The 24,188-nt window shown below is 47.2% G+C and overlaps 1 protein-coding gene across 1 annotated transcript in view; it reads right to left on the bottom strand.

Annotated features, from left to right (window-relative positions):
- Positions 1-24,188, bottom strand: part of PLXNA2 (plexin A2) — a 210,109-nt gene that overhangs the window by 49,796 nt on the left and 136,125 nt on the right. Inside the window, exons 5-12 of the mRNA XM_003792201.2 lie at positions 23,996-24,096; positions 20,631-20,754; positions 18,293-18,446; positions 17,586-17,682; positions 14,389-14,503; positions 6,061-6,261; positions 4,290-4,386; positions 973-1,163 (exon numbers count right to left, since the gene is read on the bottom strand). Coding sequence (XP_003792249.1) covers positions 973-1,163; positions 4,290-4,386; positions 6,061-6,261; positions 14,389-14,503; positions 17,586-17,682; positions 18,293-18,446; positions 20,631-20,754; positions 23,996-24,096 — 1,080 coding nt within the window. The remainder of the gene's footprint in view (positions 1-972; positions 1,164-4,289; positions 4,387-6,060; positions 6,262-14,388; positions 14,504-17,585; positions 17,683-18,292; positions 18,447-20,630; positions 20,755-23,995; positions 24,097-24,188) is intronic.

Here is a 24,188-nt window from a genome sequence, read left to right as displayed (position 1 = left end):
CTCATTACATTTTGAGGGTTTCTTTTTTAAAATGAAATTTCTATAGGATCATAGGGATGCTCTGGAAGTTTCCCAATACTCTGTGACATGGGAGGGGGGCAGAGTTGCTTTTCTGCTGGTAGGAGAAGGGATAGTGCTTTTGCTCAGGGGGGAGGCAGGAGAGGGATGTCTCTCTCGGGTTTCTCAAACATGTAGGACACTGGGGTACTTGCTAGCCTTTATTCCTACTCATCACTAGGGAAGTGCAATTAATTGCAAAGCACAAGTGACAACCATTGAATAGGGACTGGTGAAAGGTAATGAGCACACAAAGCACAACCAAAGTACAGTACATTGCTCCTGGTCCAGGCCGTTCAAAACCCAAGCAACTGCATTTTCATCCACATCATTTATTCATCTTCCTTTGAAATGTACTATTTTAGAAGCATCATTTTTTTCCTCCAGGATAGTTAATTTCCTATCTCTTTCCATTAAAATGCATGAATAAATCGGGACAGAGAGTAAACCCTGGGAAATGGCATGGTGGCTAACGTACTGACTGCCTTTACCTTCTTCTTTCGTTTTCAACTTTGCAACTCTGAGCTAATTGCAGCTCTGAAATCACATTTCTGCTGAGCAAAGCTAGACTTGCTTTCGGAAGTGTTCACCCACCACGGAGCCAATTTCTTGTCCTCACCTGGCTCAGCCAGCTTGGCAGGGAGACTGGGCTGGCTCTGCCTCCCTTGTTGTGCCCAGGTGCATGCTGATGTGCATGCACACTCACGCACAGGCACGAAGATGCGTTTCCATACACCTGTCACCAGGGCCTAGACAGCAACCACTGAGACGCACACGAGGGGCTTCCTGCATCCCCGCATTAAATAAACTCTACTAAGAACCCGTTCACAAAGCCTTAGCTTGCGCTCCTCTCCCAGTGCCCGGGGGGCCAGCTCCTGGCTGTGCCCTCCTGTTCTGGGAACTGGGGGGACTCACCTCAGTGATTTGGGGATTGGAGCACTTGACATTGTGGCTGGACCAGTCAAGCCAGGGACTGGAGGGGCTGATACAGTGCTGGTTGAGGGTGCATCTGCGCTCACCGCTGCACCAGCCACACTCGAACTTCCGGTCGGCCTTGAGGCAGAGGCCACAGCTCTCCCGCTGAGCTGCACACTTGTAGAGATGAACTGCAAAGAGAGAGGCGGTCACAGGGAGACTGGGGAGGGCTGCCCACAACATATCCTCTTCTTGCGGGCATGATAGAAACTGTCCCCAGTCATGGATCATGCCATTGGTCATCCATTACCATTGCAAGAATGATGGATGAGGAATTAATAGATCGGGACTCTCAGCTGTTACATAAAGGCACTACAGAAAATAGTATTTGTAAAGAGTTCTGGCTATAGATTGAATCAGATCAGTGCTTTAATTGTGGCTTCACTACATCCGAGCAGGGTGACAGACCTTGAACCTTGTTTACTTCATCTCTAAACTGGAGATAATCATTGTTTTTTTGTGAGGTTTGAATAAGACGTTGTATATTAAGCACTCAGCACAATGCCCACAATATATCTGATGTTCTACACATGCTTATTATCTTTTCTTTGAACTCATGCCACATGCTCATGCTGCCATGTCTCTTACTGTCCAGCTCTCACACATAGCCTTCATTGTGAAAGATAAGGGCTATATTCCCCACTGCAGGTATAAATGTAGCTCAAAGAGAGACGGAATGACTCTCAGAGCTTACTAAGGTTAGTGCCCCAAACTGGAATCCTGAAACTCCAGCTGGCTGTGCTGAGAAGAAGAGAACTTTGCCCTCCACACTGGAAATCACATGGGTCTGGGAGAGGAGTCAGCTCGGGCTTAAAGAAGGGCCAGGTGGCTGGCGGCAGTGGAGAGGCACTGCTGATAAAAAGAGGGTGATCTGGCCTTGTTCACAGGCCTGTGGCTGGAGCATATGTCCCCAGAAAGGACAAACTATCTATAACAGGTTACATCTAGAGTCTGCAAACCTTTTATCTTTGCTTTTTGTCTCCCACTGACTTAAAAGGCCTAGTATAACTGGCCAGTCAATGGAATTGTGCTGTATAAGCCCAGGGCTTAGCTCCTTGCCTGCTGGGGTTTTGAACTCAAGAGTCCCAAGTAGGATTATCCAGAAACAAAACACTGAGAAAGTCATTTTTCAACTCTTCTGGTCAAGCACATATAGGCCTTCAGGACCAGGAGGAGTGCCTCTGCTAGAGGTCATGGACATATTCCAGGAGAGGGGAATTTTTTAATTCTTCCACAGGTTCCCCATCCTGTCTGTTCCTTTGCTCTGTCCAGCATCCCTTAGTTCCAGCTGCAGGGCCTATGGGCCTATACTTAAATACCCTCCTGTCTATGGATTGGTTTTGTTTGTTTATTTGTTTTTTTCCTTTTTTGAGACAGAGTCACACTTGTCACACTTGGTAGAGTGACATAGCATCATAGCTCACAGCAACCTTAAACTCCTGAGCCCAAGGGATCCTCTTGCCCCAGCCTCCCAAGTAGCTGGGACTATAGGCACTCACCACAATGCTTGGCTAGTTTTAGTAGAGACAGGGTCTTGCTCTTGCTCAGGCTGGTCTTGAACTCCTGACCTCAAGCAATCTACCTGCCTCAGCCTCCCACAGTGCTAGGATTATAGGCATAAGCCACTGTGTCCAGCCCTATCTATGGATTCTTGGGGTACAGGGCAATAAATGGGAATCTTAAAATGAACAAGAACATATTGAGCATTTATATGTATGTAGCACATGGTCCCTATATATGAGCATCCTTTCCTCTACTTCACAGATGAGCCCTGCAGGATATAAAGGGGAGCAGTAATCAGTCTGAGTCCACACAACTGGAGGTGAGCAAGACAGCAGTTGAACCCTGCTTTGCTGGATTCTAGAACGTGAATCCTTAAACCCCGTCATCTTCTCTACTCAGCACAATGTGACACTCAGGGTCTGGGGGAAATGCATGTGAAGCTGTCTGTGCACTCATGGAGCTTCCTCAGCATTGGGAGAGTCACATGTAGAGTTCTGATGCAACAACTCGCAAGTGGCTGTTCTTTAAGCGCCAGGTGCACAGACAACCTCTGGGACACAAGCCCAGCTCCTCAGCAGGCAGAATGTCTCCCATCTCATAACAGTTGGAAAATTTGCCCTGGGTATGAGGAGAAATAGTAAAAAAAAACCTCCCTGGCTCAGTTTCTTTCTCCATTCTAAGTAGCATCCATTTGAATGGCAGCTTCTGGGACAGGGAGTGAAGCCCCACAGATGCTGAGACACTTGCAGACTCTGCTGGGGCTTTCCCCCTACCCATTTCCATCGGGTGGAAGCAGAGGCATGTGACAACTCTAGGTACTTGAGTTGTGGTGACAGAGATGTGGCTCATGGTGCAGGAGGAGAAAGGGAGGTATTCAGGGTGGGGGAAGAGAGCTGAAATCCCACAGTAGCCTGAGCAGCAGACCCTCAGAGTGATGTGACTGTCTTGGTTCGAATCCTGGCTCTTACTATCTGACTCTTGGCCCACTGCTTAAACTCTTTGGGCTTCAGTTTCCTTATCTATAAAATGACAATAGTAATACCTCTCAGAGTTATTGTGATAATTAAGAAAAATTATCTTTGCTAAATTACGTAGTGAGCGCCTGCCCACAGCAAGTGCTATCACGTTGGAGTTCCTCTGCTCGTTCTTGAGAGCAGGTGGACCTTGGTGTTTGCTGCATTGATAGTCTGGCCTCCTCACATGTTGGAGGAGGACGCTGAATAAAGGTGGCCCTCATGGAGCACCCCCTCCTGCTGCAGCCCAGCTCCCCTTCCTGAGCCTCTTTGCTCCAGATGTGAGCTTGAGTCCACATGTTGGGCCCTCCCTCCCACCTCAGGACCAGGGGAGCAGCCTTAAAAACCTTCTTTGTGCAGTGACCGTGACCAGGGCCAAGGACAGGGGAACAAGAGCCTGATTAGAAACAATATCTCCATTTCCAGGGAAACTGGCAGGACGTTCCTGCCTGCTGTTCTTCCAGGTCAGGTTCCACAGACACTTCAAAGCCTGTGGGAGCCAAAGAATAACGTGGATGATCCGGCAGCCGCCTGGCGGATGCTCTGGTTGTAATAAAACAGGGCTCCCAACAGGACTCCTTTGATGGCTCCAAATGTTGCTTTAGGATCCTCTGAAGAGCTCGGCTGACAGAGGGAGTCTATTATTCATGGCACAGCGGCTGGCTGGCTCTGATCCCTCCAGCCCCAGTCTTTCCTGGGGTCATGAAAAGATCAAACTTCTACCCGGAAGTAGCCGCTTACCTTTCAGGTCTTGAGGGTTGTCGATGATGAAATTGCCATTCCACACCACGGCGAAGTCCACGGCCAGGTTGCTGATGTCCATCCCATCATACTGGTACTGCAAGGAGAGGGATAGAGGACATGGCACATGTGGTTCCCTGTCACTGGGGTCAGGGACGCAAGGAACCATGTGTGCTGCTCAAGTTATCTCTATGATGCCCTTTCCCTGACTCTGTCACGAATGCCAAGAGGATCCTGCCTACACCCCCAGCTTGGCTCTCAGTGCCTTGAATACTCTGATCCAAACTTACCTCTTCCCCTCTACGACTGGCCTGCAGAAATCTCTGAATCTACCTGTCTCCAAATACGTAAGCCCCTCTCTGTGTTGTTACTGAGTTCACATCTAGGGAGGAACACAGCTCTATTCCTACTCTTAACTCGTCCTTATTCTGCTAATGTGGCTGAGATCTACCCTCCCCAGGTGCCCTCTCCAACAGCTCTGCCAGCCACCCCCTAATTTCTCTGTCCCCTGATGTTGCTGCTCTCTGTCTTTAACCAGCACTTCCCAGGAGCTGCTGTGTCTCCTTTCACACAAGAGAGAGTCTAGTCTGTCTGCACAGTCCACGTTTCTTACTGCCCCGTAATCCCCACAGAGTCTCTGCACAGCAGTCACTGAGTGACTGGTTGGCTGGGCCCCGCAGTCGCCCTCATTCTGCACATGAGCCTCACTTTGGTCAACAGTCCACTATGGACAAGTACCCGCAGATTTCCGGGCATAGATCTGACCAGCCCTACCATTAAAGGCCTTAAGCCGCCAAGGCCAAGAATCAACTTTCTCTGTGCGCTGACCCCACACAAGACTTTTAAGCCCTTCACACATGAGAAGCAGCCACCCCTCTGGCTGGCCTGGCTGCACTGGCACCTCTATAAAGGAGACCTGGGGGCATCTCCTGGCGAGGAGGGTCCCTGCCCCAACACTCAAGTCAGCACTGGAGGGCATGTCACTGTCAGCGCTCCTGCCCCCAGTCCTTCCCTGCTGCCTGCCTCCCTTTGTTGTGTTCCATTTCTTTCTCATCCCACCTTCCCCTTGCACTTGGCGGCCTTCCACCGATTACAAATTCTATCAAGCGCCTGTGACCTGGGAATCTGACAGCTCCCTGATAAGAGGCCCAGATTCTCTTTATCTCTCCCAGGCGAATTAGCTTCCCTCAACACCTTTGTCATGTCGACCCCTCCCCCCATCTCAGAGCTGACCCCCCACAGTCAGAGACAGGGAGTTGGCAGATAAAAAGATCTTCTCTGGGTTAGTATTATAATTAAACACCTCACGCTCTCTGTCTGCCATTCAGGATTGGTTTAACCCTTGCTGGTCCTGATCCACCGCTTCCTCCCTCCACTGTCTCACCTCAGCCCAGGCCACTGCCTTGTCTCTCCCCCCTCTTCCTCCCATGGAGCAACCTCCGCTTTAGTCACTCCCCTACCGGCACAGGTGTAGGGTGGAGCTGACTCGCTTTGGCTGACGTTTCACTGTTCCTTAAACTTTAGAAAAGGGCATAGACATCTCAGCTTCTGCCATAAGGGTCCTCACAAAACTCCAGCTCCTCTGGTACCGTGACCTTGCTCTGCTCTGACCGAGCTGTCTGGGCTGCTGGCATGCTCCTCTGTCCCTGGGGACGTGGGGTCAGCCTGTGAACCCAGAAGGCTCTGGAAGCCCTGGCAGGCCAGGCTGAGGCATAGGCGCGGGTGTAAGAGAAGGCTGTGCTCCATGCAAGCCCGGCCCGAGCCCTCTCACCGAGCTGTTTTGGCACTGGACGCTGGAGCTGTTGAAGCGCAGGGCAGGTACACGGTGGATGGCCCCCTGGATGTTGAGGACACACTCATAGCCTCGCTGACCCGACTGTGGCTGCGGCAGGTTTCGAGCCTTCAGGGTGATTGGCTTTACCTCCCCAACTGGAATCAGGATTTCCTCCGTGGGCACCAGCTGGGGACAGTCCTTGGGAAGAAGCAGAGAGGCCCCGTTGGTTCCTGGCTCATGCCATCTTACTCGCCTGAGCCAGGGCAGAGACAAGGCCCTGACACTAGGCTGGGCCACTCACCAGAAGGGCAGCCCCTCATGAGGGGGCCTGTTGAGCAGAAGGGAAAATGGAATCTCGCTTAGCGCCTGGGTTTTGATATTGCCCTCACATCCCACAAGTTGTCCTGCATCTGGTATGTGTGTGTTACACTTAGGAGTTAATTTCCAGGCACTGCTTGTGGCTCGGCATTGGATTTTATCTCAGGCTGGATAAAAGAGCCTCCACATGTCCCTGTCTCCCATGCAGCTGCCCCACCTCGGGGTTTCATCTTGTTCCCAGCTCCGCCAGTGTCTGTGCCACCATATACTGTCCCATGTCTGAGGCGGCTGGCAGCTTCAGCTTCCTGCTCCGGCTGAGCTGCGCTTCCAGGAGGTGGATCAAGCCCTCCCAGCGATACTCTAAACACTTGCTCTGGCTTTTTATCTCATTTCATTACCAGGCCCTGTATGAATGCCATGTTGCTTTGGAAAACAAAACCAAAAAAAAGAAAGTCTTAGTGGGGAGGCCCTTTGGGAAGGGTCACCAGAGAGAGGCAGGGAGAAGGAAAGATCAAGTTTCCCGAGCTCCATGCTCAGATGCTGCTTATCCACCAGAGGTCAAAGTACCACCCTCACAGCTACAATCTCCTCTTTCTCCCGCTGCCCCAGGAAACATGAGCCAAGGAGCCCCTGGCAGTGAGGATGTGGAGCCCATATAGCACCATTTCCTCTCTCCAGGGATGACTAGAGAAATCCTTGCAGGTGTCTCCTCTTCCTCCATCCCCCTTCCCCTGGGCAGTGGTTCTTAGAGGGGATTTCTGGGAATGCAAGGGGGCTGATGTTGCTATGCCAAATGTTGGCATTTGCTGTCAGGGGCCAGGATCCTTGGATTTCTTCCAAGATGTAGGATGGTATCCAGCAACAAAAAACTGTCTGCCTAATGCCAAAGGCTATCGCTGTGAAGACGCCTGGTGCAGTGTGGGCAATGTTGAGCAATAGCCCAGCCTCAGATAGGGAACTGGGAGAACTGTCCATCTGGTGCGGCTTAGGCTGTCACCTCTTTTCTCTGGGTCCTAATTGTAAGTCGTCAGCATGTGGCCCCTGCCTATCTCCCCCTTAACCCTGTGGCTTTTATATATCATGGTCCAGCCATAATGAACAGTTAGTTATGAGGTACCATCTTCCTTACCGGACCTATCTCTGGTCTTTTGCACATTTGCCTCTGCAGCTAAATACTCGCCTGAGCCAGTATCCTCTGTCCTCGCCACTCCTGCCTCCTATCCTCTGTCTTCCTCCCAGCCCCTCCCCTGCCTCAGCCTTCAAACTCAGTTCAGCTTCTCCTTCTCTGGAAGGCCCTCCCTGACCCTGTTCCTGCACTGGATTCAGGATGGATATTGCCCCCTGACTGCATTTGACCCACAGGATTGTGATTTCTTATTGAGCTGTTCTCTTCCCTGGGCTGTGAGCTTCTTGAACATCAGCAGCATCTTATTCACCTCCATAAACCCAGCCTTCATCCCAGTGCTCGATCTGCAGTGGACGCTTGGTCACCCTTTGTGGGAAAGTAAATAGAAAAGAAGAAAATAAAGCAACCCATGAAAAGATCTTAAAGTTCCCTTTTAGCTCCAACTTTGTAGATTTTTTAGAGATTCTTTACAGATTCTAAGGTCCTGCCTTCTGAAGATCAAGAGGCTTGAGGAGTTTGATTCTCAAAAGCTGGGGTTGGAAATGGTCATGGGTTTTGGAGTCACTTGATTTCTAAAGTGGTGTGTTCGTAGCTATTAAGAAATCTTGAGGATTTTAAAAAAGCTGGGTGCAGAATTCCCCACAAAGACCTATGTAGGGGGGTCTAGAAGAACCTGCAAGGTTCCTGGTGTCATCCCTTGCCTGCTGGCCAGTTGTATGTTAGGGCTCCAGGCAGGCTGGGCTTCCTCGAGAGAGCAGATCCTGAGGCAACCCCAGAACAGACAGGCCCCTGTTTAGGAGCCAGTCACTCAAGCTGCCAACTCATAAACTTGTTCTTTACTGCACTTTTACTCTCATTCCCCGCGGGCACTCTTGACAGAGTCTTTCATATATTTATAGCCAAGAAAAAAATGAGCACCAGCTTAGGGAAGCCCAGGCATCCCATGGAAAAGGAGATATTGCTTACTATTAGGGGCTAAAAAAAATTCCCATTGAATCTATTAAGTTAGAATTTTAATTTAGGGTAGAAATGACACTGAGGTATAATGGTGTGTGTGTGTGTGCGTGCACGCGTGCATGTGTGTATGTGTGAGAGAGAGAGAGAATAGATTTGCAGACTCTGAACTGTTTGATGAATTGTAAATGATGAACAGTTGTTTTTCTTCTCTAATGAGCTTAGACAACAAATTTAAATTTCAATAGCAAGGTCTTAAAGATGTGCTTTTGAAAGCATGATGTCTTAGATTAGAGAACAAGATTGTAGAATCCTTTTAACTTTGACAAAAAAGTTTGTGTTGACACACACACACACATGCTGGGGGGGGGGTGCCAAAAAATGTATATACATTTTAAGAGTTCTTGTTGGAAATAAAATCTATCATTCTCCAAAAGTGTATGAATCACAGGTAAAATGGATGTGCATAGTGTGTCTGGGTAAACCTGACCAGGTCTGAACGGTATCTTCAATTCAACTTCAAAAACTAATATATAGATGATATCTCTTAAAATGTGTATACATTTTTTGGCATATATGTGTGTTACATAACACACACTTATTTTGGCTAGGCTAAGTCCAGTCCATCCTGAACATCAGAGAATCATGAGTAGACTTTATGAGTATTCTTGTGAGCTTTTTAAAGAGATTCTAGAATTTTAAAAAAATTTCTCATGGTCTGCTATTTCAGCCCCTTAGGAACTGAATTTAAGGGCAATCATTAGAGTCTTCCCAAATGTCTAAACAGGCTCCAAGATTGCTCCAGTAGAAAAACAATGTCTTACGCTTTGCTTATTTGGCTATTGCTCTCAGGTCAGACAGAATAGGATTTTTCCTTCTGTTTTCCAGGGTGAAGGAAAGAAGTGGTTGGTGCCCCAGGTATGTTCTCTTTATCTTGGGAAATGGGAAGATACAGACCCTTTAGGGTTTCTGCTCTGCATGTTCACAAGGGACAGTGAGTCTTAGGTGAAGACAGCAGTGTCAAGGGGTGAAGGCAGCCCGAGGAGACTGGCAGCCCAAGTTATTAGAATGCCAGTACCACTAGGGCTGTGATGGGTTCCATCAGAAACAGTGAGGGTCCTTCCAACCTGTTTGCTTCTGTGGGTACTCATACACACACACACAAACACACACACACAGAGTACCTGTCCTAAGAATAAGAAAGCAAAAAATAATCAACAGATGCTATTTCTGCAGAATATTAAAACTGTCATTATCATTCTTCTTCTTCTTCTTTTTTTTTTTTTTTTTTTGAGACAAGAGTCTCTGTTGCCCCAAGCTAGCATACAGTGGCATCATCCTAGCTCACAACAACCTCAAACTCCTGGATTTAAGTGATCCTCCTGCCTTAGACTCCCAAGTAGCTGGGATTACAGATGCCTGCCATAGTGATCAGCTAATTTTTCTATTTTTTATAGCAATGGGGTCTTGCTGTTGCTCAGGCTGGTCTTGAATATCTGACCTCAAATGATCCTCCTGCCTCTGCCTCCAAGGGTGCTAGGATTACAGGCAAGAGCCGTCATTGTTATCATTCTTATATACTGATCCTCGTAGTGTCCTGAGTGACCTCTTTAGGTCATCTGATTCCCCCTTGTCTGTAGGAGGTGGAGCCAGAATCACCTCCTCAGCAGAAATCTTAGCTTAAATCAAGATGTCCTGTTTGGGAATATCCTAGGGGTGGGGTAGTGGGGAAGAGGAAACATAACCCCAGTGAGGGCAGGGACCCTGGTGTAGGAGCCCTCTGAGCCTTGGGGCCACCTTGCCTACCCTCTATAGCTGTGCTCTGCTAGCTTTCTATGTTGGGGACCCTTTAGCCCTCGGAAGCAACTGCTCCCATGTGGAAATGGCATTATTATCACCCACTGGACTTCAAAGAGAGAGAGCAGCCAGCATCCTGGGAAGCTAATCGGATTTATTTGGTTCTATCTTTCCCCTGGGACAGGGCATAAAGAAGATATTTATGTATCTACATCTCACTAGGCCTGGTTTAGCCATGGAGGGATATGAGCTTTAAAAGCTGAAAGCCATACATACTCCCACGTACAGCCGCTTGCTAACACCATGTCACAGCCTGATCCAGCCCAGGGAGGCAGAGATTTTAGGGGGCTCATCAGAGATGTTGTACTCTGAGCACTGGGAAGGGCTGGCTCATTACTTTAAGCAAGCTTGAGAGATGGCCCAACTGAAATTCAGTTTCCTCAGCTACAAAATGGTGCAAATAATGCCTGACAACCCTACATTGATTGAGAGAGAAATATGAAAATACATTTTAAGTGGTAATAAGCTGGATTAACAATTGTTAATATTACTGCTTATTACATGTGTATGTGTGTGTATGTGCACGCGCATGCGTGTATGCATGCACGTGGAAGACAAGAGGACTTCAACTTATTCGAGGCCAGCTTAGAAAACTGACTCTGAATCCTGATTTCTGTATTTCTTTGATACAGAATAGAAAAATTGTTTAATTGATCTAAGCCTCAGTTTATTTATCCATAATAGAATCCACTTCATAGAGTAGTTAACATTAAATGAGATATATAGCTGCATATATAATAAACACTCAATAAATGTTAACTACTAATACTTTTAGTTTGGAATTGCATTCACTCCAGCACAGCTGTTCTTCATTGTCAAGCCTAACCACGGGAACTGGTCCATCAGCCTTCTGGAAAGATGTGGACAGATTTACCTCATATGCTGGCTGTTTTTTAATCTGGAAATGGCACTACTGACCTATCTTCTGTGGGCAGTTTCTCCATCTGTGGAGATGGATTTGTGTTGGCCCATCCATACCCCAAGCCCTCACAACCAACAGTGAAGGGCCAGATTGAAGTCAGGCCAGCAAGTCTTGCTGTGGCCATGGAAACAAACAAGCTCTGGGGCCCTGATTTTCTGTAGAAAGCATACTGTACTCATCTTTTTTGGATGCTTGAGTTCTCTGTAGCCTTGGGCAAAAACCCTAAATTTTTAGCATCTTGGTTACTACAGATGTCAAATATGAATTATGAGAAACTGCAGGGCTGTTGCGAGAATCAATTGAAATGCCAGATGTCAGTGGTTCTCCATCTTCAGCCTCACCTGGGATGGGGCCCAAGAATTTGAATTTCTAATGCATTACCAGGTTATGATGGAGCTGCTGGTCCCTAGCAGGCACACTTTGAGAACTCCTGCCACATGCGAAAGAATTACAAATGTGTGATGCATTAATGTTGCTACAGCAGTCAATGGAGCTAATCAGTTATATATTGTTTCTAGGAAGTAGACAGACATAAAATTTTGATTCAAAGTTGGGAAAGGAGGCTTACTGGAAATCTAAAAGAGATATTCTAGGAACCCCAAAGAGACAGCTAAACGATTTCCAGTCTTCCAAACAGCATGCAGACATCAGAAGGGACTCCAGATAGAGTAAGAAAAACCTTATCCAAGGAGGCATGAGGCACCTTTGCTATTCCTCAAATTTTGGGGAGTGTGATTCCCCTAAAGCAGATCTTTGGACAGAAAAAAAAAGCAGGGCCTGGGGGCTATTTGCTGGGAAGGGGTGTATAGCCATCTGCAGCTAAGAGCTAAAGCAGCATTTTAGGAAGACTATAGGAAGTGGCTCTGGCAACCTCGCTTGGAATCTGCACTTTATTTCCTTTCCTGAGCAAAACTGGGAGCTGGATGGAGTGTGGGCTTCCCTCTCAGTCCTCAAGAGAACCAGCCCCTGCAGCGTAGTCCACCCATTCCCACCCAGGGTGATCGGGAGATGAGGGGAGATAACCCCAAGGCACAGACATCAAGCACAGAAAATGCAAAAAAAGGAGGTGGGGAGTCCCCTAGATCTCCTTTGGTATTAATTTATCCTGAGTGGCAGGGAGGCAGCAGTTTCTCTTGGGCCAGCTCTCTGGAATGTTTGTGCCTCTCACCCATGGCTGAGAAGGAGCCGTGTTTCAGTGACTTCTAAACGGTGTGAGGGAGGCTGGGCCTGTTTCCAATTAGCCCGCTGGGGCTCAGGCCTCCAGGCCTCCTCCACACACACCCGGGCAGAGTTTATTTGTCTTGCTCTGTGTGACACTCTGCTTGCCCCTGCTGCAGCTGCATGCAGGTCGCTTTCAGGTTTGGCTGTGGTTTCCCTTGCCCGAGGGGGCAGTCCTGCGAGGGAAGGCAGCAGCTGCTCCTGCCCGTCCAGGTCGGCATGCAGCCTCTCTCTGTTTTCTGGGGGCCTCTTCCATCACTTTATTAGGAAGCTCAGAAGTTCAGAAGTTGCTCGTGTGAAGACAGTGCCTGAGACCATGTGCCCCACTCTTCACTGTGGAGCCCTTGACCCTGACCAGGCCTCCCACTGCTGGCCCGCCTGCCACCCGTAGCCTTTCTTCCATTGGCTCCCAAGCTATGGCAACCTCCCTGTCCCCACCTGCAGCTCTTGGGCCCTTTTCTCTGAGGGAAAATACTGGCCTGAAAGCAGTTTTATGCCCTCCCAGAATTTCAGGGTTGGACTTAATTTCCAGTGCCCACTAAGACCAGCATAGTGCTTTTAGGCCAGCTGCATCAAAGCTCTCCAAATGGCTGGAGGAAAATCCTTTTTCTGAAAGGTTCCCAGGGTGCTAGCTGCCTGATTCCATTATGCTGTGGAGGTGGCTGTCTGAAATGCCATCCATGGGGACCATCTATGTTCCTTCTTTTCAAGACAGGCGAATTCCACCTTTCTAACTGACCATAATGCATGTTGTTTCAGAAACTAAGAAACACTCACAGCCATGAGTGCGTGCTGGGAAACCTTTCAAGGTCTATTTTCTTAACCTTAGACATGGAAGCAACCAGCACAGCTATCAAGATTAGGAGACACAAGAGACACAGTTTCTTGAAATCTTAGAAAAGTAGAAACAAGTCCCACCAATGACTTTGGGTAGAGAAGGCATTGGTTTATCTGTTCTTTCATGACTATATTCTACAAATATTCACTGAATAAGACACTGAGGCTTTAAAGATACAGTCCTTGTCTTCAGGGAGCTCATAGGCTCCTGTAAGAGGAAGATGTATGTAGCAGTATATGAAAATACTACACTGTTACTTTATTTTTAAAAGTAGAACAAGGGTTACATATGGGTACATGTACACTTGCATTGTTACCCATACATATGGTCTCAATAGTTGTCTGAACACAACCGGCCATCCTGGGGCGTGAAAAGCATTACACACAAGAATGGGAAACTGACCATGCGGGCTTCACTGTCCTGAGACATGCTATGAATATGTACGACAGTCAGCATCAGTGAATAATCATGGAATAGTCACTGAAAAGATAAGCCACTGATATTTCACTGTGTTGATAACAAAGGTGGGTCAGGCTTTAGGAATGGAGCTTCAACTGTATCATGTAATAATACTTTTAGCAATGCCTGGTTCTTTTTACTAGCTGAATTTCTCTCTGTTACTAGGCCACCCACCCAGTCCTACATCAGAGTCAAAGAATCACTGAATTTTAGAGTTGGAAGAGAAGTTGGCATGAAAGAATGATTGAGAGTGAATTTTTTATTGAACTAGACAGTGTCTGCAGCTAAGCAAAGAGCTAGACTCAAAGAACAAATGCCATTCACTATACTCTTCTAGCTCAGGGAGTCTGTTTGGTTGGAGATATTTCCCCTAAGCTTTTAGTCTCAATTCCCAGTTACCTTCAAGCTTTTTTTTTGAATAGATAGTCTTAGGAGTCTAGTAGATATACCCTCTGCCTCTGGGGTCATTTTTTGCCTTTTTTTTTTTTTTTTAGCTTTATAATAACAGGGGTTTCTAACATGTAGAATCTCCAGGATAAGGAGAAGGCCAAGCCATTGGTTTGACCATCTAAAAAGGGAGAGGCCTCTCAGATTCACTGGGAACATTACCATGTCATGGTGAGCCCTTGTTACCTCGGAAATATTGATCCGGCCTTCTTGGAAGGAGCAGGTGGTGGGATCATGAGTGCAGAGGTTACGATACTTGCACCAATGACAGCGGAAGGCGCTGTTGACACAGGACAGGCACCTGCAAAGACAGAGGAAGTAAGAAGCAAAGAGAAGGGAGTAGAGGGGGAAGGTAAAGGCAGGTTGGGCAGCCGTGTCAGGATGGAAGTCTTTTATTCTGTGTTGAAAGCCTAGTCTCACTCTCAGGATAGCAGACTGGTAGGTCATCCTCTAGCACTGAGAACTGTGGATTTCCCCATCCAAGATGTTCATGGGGCCAGGGAATTGGAAAGAAAATGAGACCAGAGTGAGAATAATGAACTTACAAAGTAGTGGAGTGCTGTGGCTGGCCTGCACCGGCTAGTGAGAGTTGATAATATTTTCAGGAATTTTGTGAGGTGAACAACATGCTGGTGGCTTGAAATTGGCAATGGTAGAAATATTTACACTGCAGAGACTGGCAAAGTTGCAAACTAGGTTTTTCCCCTGATTGCGGATAGTTTAACATTTACCAACATATCATCCCTTATAACATAGAGCAGCCAAGAGAGCATAGGACTAGAAATTGGGTAGGTCCAATTCCAGTCTTGCCATTGCTGCCACCCTTGGGTCACCCTGAATAAGTCACTTCACCCTCTGAATTGGAATTTCTTCATCTGTCTGTAATAAAATATTCCTTTCTATGTTGCAGTGCTGGTTGCTGTCAAATGAGATAATGTACAGAAAATGGTTTCGAAAAGTACAATGCTAAATGTGGGTATTATTTTCAAGTGCTTAAATTACCTGTTATTTCACCCTTTTAAATAACATCAGAGTGTTAACAATTGGTTCATATCACCTGCGCTATTGAACTTGGGAGAGCTAACAGCAATAAATGATAACTTTGTCCCACTCCTCTAGTTGTCCAGGCATGGAACAATAGGATCTGTGTGTGGCACATGCCTTTCTAGCCAAGGTGAGTACTCCTTTCCTTTCAGTTTCACTGGGAGGCTGTGTATATTATTTTGGCTCTCTGTGCATGATCAGACCATTATAATGGAAATAGCTTCTGTAGGTGGGGGTGATCTTCCTCTTCCCTGCCAGCTTCCCTGCTCTAGTCTGTCAATAGACCAATCAATCTGGAATGGACAGGCTTGGGTCTGCAGCCTCAAGCCACCTAGTAGGGTGCTGATTAGACTAGGGCATTTGGGGATCCATCCTGAATTCACTGGCTAACAGGTCATAGTGTAATAGGTGTGCTAACCCATCCACACTTCCTCTTCTCATGAAAATCATTTTTATCTCCTTCTGCATGTGCCCTAAACTAGTTATTTTCTAATCTTAGGCCAATGCTATTTCATTTACTCTCAAATTGACTGGTTCTTACTATCATCTTACAATTCAGCAAGAATGGGCCAAGGACTTAAGGACAATTTCACTGGGGCTCAAGCCAGACATGGTCTTCTTGACTGGTCTCAACTGGCTAATGTTGAGACCTTCATTGTTGTACTTATCCTCTGTACAGGGAGGTCTACACTCGATTTTGTGTCAGGAGTAGAGAAGGGTAAGATAGATAGTGTTTGGTGTTAAAATAAAATCTTTGCTGTCAAGGAAACCTGCTTTTTTTCTGCTCAAACTTGCAGCCTGTGACAGCATCTCTGTTGCTATAGCAATGAATCTTTGAAGGTGGTGACATCACACTGGTTGCCGTGGAGAAGAGGGTACTTTCACAAACAATGGATTCCCTCATCTCCATTCTGGAGTTTGAGAAGGAAGGGAGAAGTTCTCTCTCTAAGATGATGGCACCCCCAAAGCAGGGTTAGCTGGGATTGGAATGCATTGGTTAGTGGGCAATTTGTCCATTTCAGCTTCAGCTACTTTCTGCCCTGCATTGGTTCCTACCAGGCCATTTTTGACATTTGTTCTGTCTTTACCAACACATCTGTTGATTTGTCCCAATGGGACTCAGATATGTTTCTTTTCTTGACTACTATACATATAGAGACCCTATAATTCCAAAAGATTATTCTGATCATGAAACTTAAGCTCAGACAAAAGGAGGCTAAGGGGGACTAGCTCATGTATCTATTTTAGTGGCTAAAGGTTCCTTTTGGGCTTAGCTGTAATTGCTGAACCCTAGATCCTATAGACCTTGATGCCCCTGGAGTTCTACTTATGTTGTAGATCTCAAATGACTGCTGACCTGGGCAAAAGGAAGGACAGTCTGTAGGATGTCCCCAGTTACTACTGTTCCGTCTGGCATGAAGCTGTTGTTTGGCCTCCCCCCTCACTGAATGTCCAGGGTCATTGGTCTGAAGACTTTTATGTGTAACTCTATGACACAGACCTATATTTCCCTTTTGTAAACCAAATGGTGCATGAGTTCCCAGCTTCTGTGGAAAGTCTCAATTTCTCCTCCAGAAAGGATGAACAGAAACTAAGTAGGCTTCTCTCTCCCCTCCCTTCCTGACCCTGCTTTTTCCTTGTGAAATGCTCCCAGTGTTCTGCACAGTTGTGGGATCTCATAGCTTGAGGCCACCGGTTGGCAGACACTCAGCTGCTGGAAATAGGGGGTAAGGGCAGCTGCTGAACTCAAACCTCACTGGAGGCTGGTAGTTTGGTTTGTCTGGTTCCCCTTCCTCTTTAGAAAATTGAAAAATGGATTTGGAAAACGGTGGAGTTAAAGCCTCCACTCCCCTTGCCCAGCCTGGCTCCTTTTATCGTGTGCTGAGAAAGGATAGTCTGCCCGCCTCTGCTCTGTGGGTAAGTATGCACACCACTAGCTGACTCCCTACTCAGAGTCCTTCATTTGGTTACAGGATGACACATCCAAACTCCATTCGCTATCCATCTCTACCTTTAAAGACACATCAGTGGAGAACTTTCTTATGGTTTCTGGGCTATCACCCTCTTTTTACTGCCTTGGCTCGAGAGTCAGGGGTGGTATTTTGGGGTGGGGGCCAAGGACGACTGAAGGAGATCACAGGCTAATGGACAGCGAATGCTGTTCAGTTTAATATAGTAATATTTATGCCCAGTATTCTCTGTCTGAACAATGTGCCAGGCCCCAGAGGGGGTCTCTGAGGTGACTACAATATGATTCCTGTCCTAAAGCAGCTGAGAGTTGAGGAAGAGAAAACCCACACTCACATCCAGACCCAGAGAACACTCCTGTAATAACTTACAGTTGGTGGGCACTGCAGTTGTAGAACTTGAACTCGGTGCTAACAAATATCTTCCCTGTCTCCTTGGACCTCAGCTGCAGCTCTAGCCCAAACCAGTCTGGAAAAAAATTTTTAAAAAGATTGGAGTGAGTGGAGTGACAACTGAGGGACCCAGAGGACAGCCTGAAGGTAAATAGTAAATCATGAAGCCACCTTAGGGCTTTCTTGGGGCACAGACAGCAGATAGAATCTGCACAAATTGTCTCTTCTCGTCTCAGAGAAGAGTGGGTGATTATCAGCTCATCCCTCAGACCCAGATAGTCCCTGCTGGGAGGAAGGAAGGAATCACATTCCATGGAACCCCTTGGCTTAGTCAGGCTTGTTCAGTTACTGAAAGAATTTTAGAAGTCTTAGGCCAGTGCTCCCAGTTCTGTGGAGAGGACACAAAAGAAACCATCAACAGTGGCCACTCCCAGAAAGGATGGGCAGTCTGGAATGACTCTGCATACTCTGCAGCTGAGATGGGAGCAAGGCATTTCCTTCTTTCTGAAACTCACTTTTGGACTTGACAGTTCGCTTTCAAACTCAAAATAGGCTACATAAGCCCATGTGAGTGGCTGGTTTAAGAAGACTAGGCCAGGCCCCTTCTGTGCCTGGCACTTGTGCCCCTAATTCACCATGGTAGAGTGGGCCCCTAGCACGTGACCCTCATAGCACATACGTCTTACCTTGATCCAGAGGGATGACAGGGACATCCTTGGGCCCAGGTGAGATGCAGATGACCTGGCTCCCAGACACCTGTCCCTCTACCTCTGTTAGGTTCCCAAAGGCACAGGAGATACCCGCAGACAGATCAGGAGCATCACTCACAACCAGGCTGAGCTGTGGGGAAGAGCAGAGGCTCAGGAGCAAACTGAGGCTGCTGTAGGGAAAGCTCAGGGACCAGGGCTCTAGGCCCAGCCCTGTCCACCTGCACTTTCTCACTGATCTCCCCTGACCTCATCCATAAAAGAAAGATCTTCCGGTTTGGATGCCAAACAATTACAGTCATCAATTGTTCAATGGTATGCAGGGTCAATGGTCTTTATTCATATTATTATTAACTGATGTTTTAATTTTTCCCAGCATCAGCATGCACTGAGGAGTAGGGACACTAGAGGGAAAAATACCCCATTCTATCTCAGCCCCTGCTTACTTTGACATGAATATTAATCGCAAGGCACCATGCAAGCTTAAAGGTGAATCATGAGCTGAGCCCTTCACAGTCAAGCCTTAGCCTTGGCTCATGGGAGAGTAAGTGCCACCGATCTGCAGGCTTCCCAGGAGCTCATTAAACTGGACGAAGATAGCTACCTCAGCACCCTGCCCCTCATTCGCTCAGAGGCTGCTTCTCAAGCCTGTGGGTTGCCTAGAGTCTGCTTCCCTGTTGCTTCTGGACTCTGTTCTCTGCAGAACTCCAGAGTGGCTCAGTAGACTCCTGAGGGGCTCATGTGACCAGAGAAGTGGCCACCAACCGCTTGATATCTGCTATTACCTAGGGCAGTGTTTTTCAACCTTTTTTATCTCATGGCACATTGAACCTATAGTTAGACTTCTGTGGTACGCTTAAATTATGTTGATCAAATAAAAGAGTAAGAAAAAGGATATACTTTCCATGCTCTTAACTTCTTTAGATAATAATTTAATTTAATGATCTTTTAAAAATTTCATGGCACACTTAAGATCCTGTCATGGTACACCAATGTGCCATGGCTGAAATGGTTGAAAATCATTGACTTATGGGTTCTGATCATCTTGGCTAGTGGTTTCTGGCTTTTTCAAGTTTGAAGATACTCCTTTTTTTTTTTTTTTTTTTTTAAATATAGGGTCTGTCTCTGTTGCCCAGGCTGGAGTGAAGTGGCATGAAAATAGCTCATTGCATCTTCAAACTCCTGGGCTCAAGTGAATCTCTTACCTTAGTGTCCCAGAGCACTAGGACTTTAAGTGTGAGCCACCTTTTAAGGTACAAATACTGTAATGGTCAAAATAGCACAGACTCTCAGAAGAATCTGATAATCGGCCAAATATTTAATGGCTAAAAGCTACTCTGAATTAGTGCACTTTTAAATGAGTTGGTACTCAATTACCACAATACAACAGCTAAGTGTTATTTGATTGCATGCATTCAAAGTGCAACCAGCTCCCTCTTGCCATGAGGAGTGCCCACAGGATTCAGGGTGATAATGCCCCTGCAGCCTCCAAGTTGAGGACCACGATGGAGGCTTCCCTTTGTCTTTCTACCAACGATATGTATTCTCAGTGACAATGGGCATCACCTAGTCTTTCCATACATTTGTTTGCTAGTGAATCTCTGCCCCAGTTTTCTATCTGTGGGACTAAGAGAATTAGGTACAAACTCTCCTGTTTATTCCCTCAGTTCCATTGAAATCACAACCTCCTGGTGGGGAGGAATGAAAGGAAACTTTAGAAGGTTCATTAACTAATTAACATTCATGAATGCTCATAAAACCTTCAGAATGAAATAATAGCACAGGGCCTGAGGATAAGAAATATTTTGGGTTGTACCTTGACAAGTAGTTAAGGGCTATTTTATTCTCTTTAATATTCTCTTTAAGCACATACTGACTTCAAATTGAGGCTCAGTCTCTGTCGCTTTTATTCTATTTCTTTTTTACACACACACACACACACACACACACACAAAGGAAACCTGCATACTTCTGCAAAAAAGCATAGCCAGAGGAGGTTTATAAATACTGCAGATACTAAAGAATGTGTTGTTATTTGGTATCGGATTACATTATGTAGTAGATGTTTGTTACTAAATACAAAATCTAGATTTACAAAGCAGATCAATGGGTAATGAATTTGAAGGATAATGACTGTGCCCTTTATGAAAGAAGTTAGCATAGGTTCGCTGGAAACAAAGTTTCCTTGGAGCATTTAAAATCTGACCGGTTGACAGATCCCTGTGCCGGTGTTAAAGGAGCACCCCAAACAGCTGCATGCTCCGTGCTCCCTCTCACCACCCCAGCGCCCTCCTCCCAACCCTGGCGAGCTACTTACCAGGCGGCTGTGCTCAGATACTGAGATGCTGCTGGGATGTACTGAGAGGCCCACACACTGGCTTATGATGGCAGCAAATCGATTAGGTTCCCAGGCTCGCTGGCATTTGTCCCTGCGGGAGCACCTGCCATAAACACAGATTCACAAGAGGTCAGGCCTCTGGGACCCATCTGTTTGGATCCATTGTCCCCTGTGTAGTGAGGGTGTTTTGCTGCCCTGAGGCCTGGGGCTTGTCTTCTGATGAATTTCACTGTGGAAATTCACTTGGGAAAACTTTTAGAGGAGTCTCCTTTTCACTGTGCTCCAGAGGGCTTTGGTGACTCCGGGATGGTTCTATAGTGGTTAGGGACAGACTAAAAGGAAGGAGGATTAATCCCCAACATGAGAGATGCAGTGTAGACAGAAAGAATAACTCCTGATAGCACTGTGGGATGTTGACATGACCGGAGGGAGGGCAGTCTGGAGGACCTGAGGAGCAGCCCAGCTACAGGTAAGCATATGAACATTACCCAGGATGCCTGAGTTCTAACCCCAGGCCTGTTACCTGCCACTGTGATCTCTTGGGCCAGTTACTTAATCTCTCTCTGTCTCAGTATCCTCACCTGTATACAACAAGGAGGATGATAATACCTTCTCTACTTCATAGGGGTAGTGTAAGTATTGAAGGTGTTAGTGAGGAGAAAATGGCCTACCACACTGGAGGTCTCATGTCTGAGTTAGCCCTTATAATACTAATGTTAATAATGATGATATTGATTAATATTATTATTCCCCTCCAGAGAAATTTTAAAAATAGGAAAGGGTCTTATTTTTGGGAGAGTGTGCATATGATCTTGGGGGTGGATTAATAGCTCTTTGAAGGCAGTGGCCATGTTTTATTCATGGGGATATTCTACCTGTCACATGGTATACTTTAAGTAAATGTCTGTGTCATGAAATAATGCCTTGAGACAGAGAGACAGACAAGGAGCCACAGCCAGGGTTGCCTCTGTCAGAAAGCTCGCGCAGCCGTTGCTCCCAACATCTTCATCTCTGATGCCAGGCTCCTCTGCCCACAGTGGCAGGTGGGCAGGGACACCAGCAACAGGAAGCTTCAGGTTGCTGCCTGGCCTTGTCACCGGGGAACACATTCCAGGACTGGGAAGACTCCAACCAAACAGCCACCAGGACACTACCAGATTCCACAATCAAGCAGTGATTCTCCCTTCAACTCCCCCAAAAGCCCTCCCTCCCCCTCTTCCTTTCTAGGCACATAATGGATCTAAATATGAATGCTGTCAAAGAAAAGAATTATTGAGGTTTAAGTGAATCCTTAAGATAGCTCTAAAGTGAGCTCTTGACTGGAGCCTTTATCTCATTGACTCACTGAAATGGCTCTTTTTTATCATACTATTTATGGCAACAGCCCTAACAGAGATAAATAGCCCGGGAGACAATAACACACTTGCAAGAGCAAGGCACACAGCAGAGACAGGAAGGTTTCAAATCCCCCCAGACCCTTTAGCTCTTTACAATCTTCCTCAGCCCTCTGCCTTCCTTCTAGAGGCCAGCGAGCTGGAGGCTGCCCATCTCTTCATTCTCCTATTGCCAAGGCAGGCTGCTGGTGACAAGTGGGAGGGTATTGCAGGAAGGTCTGGTGAAGATGCAAATGACCAGCCAAGGAGAAACCTCTGGGAGCCAGAGTAGCTGGGACAGGAGTGCCCCTGGTAGGCAGGGAGGATTCTCAGTCTAGGTCAGCTGTTAGCTCAGTTATCCTAGCAACCACAGCTGACCTAGAACAGGAGGACAGGAGGATGGCAGGGCTGGTCTGGGCAGCAGAGAAGACTTAGGCAGTACCAACAGATCTATAGGTGTTAGGATAAGTTAGGGAAAGCAGATGTCTTTGTTATTGAATAAAGGATAATCCCTGATCTGTAATTTTGGTGTGCTATTCATGGGTGAAATGCCCCAGGCACTGAAGCTGGGAGGGCAGGAGGAGAGCAGTGGGGAGTAAGTGCTGTAGCTGGGGTGATCATGACTGCCGCAGGGCCACAGGGCAAGCAGCCCAGGATGCCTTTCACTGAGCTGGGAGTGAGGGGGTGCTGTCAAGTTCTTTAGAGGAAGAAATTCATGTGAGGAGAGAGCCTGTTGGCTGGCTGGTGAATAACTTCACTGGAGGGAACCCCAATTTACCCCTCTTTTTTGCCATTCCTGGGTGCAATGTGGATGGTATCAGCATAATTACCACTTCTCTGACCTAAATGGAGACTCAATGTCCAGGTTTTTCTCAGAACATCTTTGGAAAACTTTCTGAGGAGTCTCTTACCTCTAAAACCCAAGCAGGGTACCCAGTAATCCGGTATTCACGGGCTCAACTCCAGTCCAGATTTTGCATCTGTGAGGCACCAGCCTCTCTTCCTCCCTCCAGAGCCCTCCCAACACCTGCTGCAGAGGCTGCAAGCCAAGAGCTATTGTGCAGGACCCTGAACTCTGGCCCTCTGCCTCTGCCTCCACCCCAGACCCAGCACATTTCATGGAGATGCTTTGCTGGTTGGCACAGAGCCACGGAGTTTCCAACTCTATTGGGCAACAGAATTCCTAGCCAGCGTCTGCCTTTCAGGGTTTTCACTTTTTCTATCCCTCCGGGGCTCTTCAAATTAGGAAGTTTAAGTGTGATTTTGCATTTCTATTGAGCTGGTGTTCAATGGCAGGGGGTGAGGCCAGTTGGAGTGAGATGCAGACTTCTTGGATTCATGAAATAATGAGGCCAGAAGGGTCCTCCCAAGGGTCTGGGGTCCATAATAATTATTTTGATTTGTGTAGCCTCTTCTGGGCTTCCTTGTTTCCAAAGCATTTATTATTGCATTTAGTCGTCACAATTCACCTGTGAAACAGGCATTTTCCCCATTTAGCAAGGGGGAAGAGGAAGCTGGAATTGTCAGTGGACCCCTCCAGGGTCACACCAGCGTGAGCTGGAGTCCAGAGCTCTCAAATGCAGTGTGCCACCATCTGCATGCTCTTGGTGGGGGCAACTATTGCAGGGTCCACTGAAAGGTTCTGGGAAAGCCTAGAGATTCCACAGCTTCCCTGTGAGTTCTCTTAATGACACGAGGATATTAGGCACATTGCTTCAGAGCAGCTGGGAGTGCAGAATTTGGAAGTAAAATGGAAGAGAGAGGAGCAAAGCCTTCCTATCTGCATTCAGCAGGAATGCCCACTCTTGGCCTCTCTGCCTCTTCTTGCCCTCAACACTGGAGCCACAATTAGAATTCCTGTTCCGACGAGGACAGTTCCTCTCTCTCTGCAAACTCTGGTCACATCCATGATCCCAGGAAGGCCCCTGGTCTTCTGCATCCCCAGCCCTTCTCCAGGACACCTCAACTTACATGTTGTGTAGGGCACACCAGCCACAGTGAGGGTCCCCTGAGCTCAGGCACTCCCCACAAGTCGTGTACTGTTCACATGACTCCACTGGGACCCTGGTGACCTGGCAGAGAGAGGAAAGAGGGTGTGGTAAGGTCAGGTTGAGACAACTAGCAGATGTGTGTCAGACAAACCTTCATCTACTCAGACTTACAC

This window comes from Otolemur garnettii, unplaced genomic scaffold (genome assembly GCF_000181295.1).
Source record: "Otolemur garnettii isolate 467f Iridium unplaced genomic scaffold, OtoGar3 scaffold00055, whole genome shotgun sequence".
In the NCBI taxonomy this organism is placed as follows: domain Eukaryota; kingdom Metazoa; phylum Chordata; class Mammalia; order Primates; family Galagidae; genus Otolemur; species Otolemur garnettii.
This window is presented reverse-complemented; position numbering and strand designations above follow the sequence as displayed.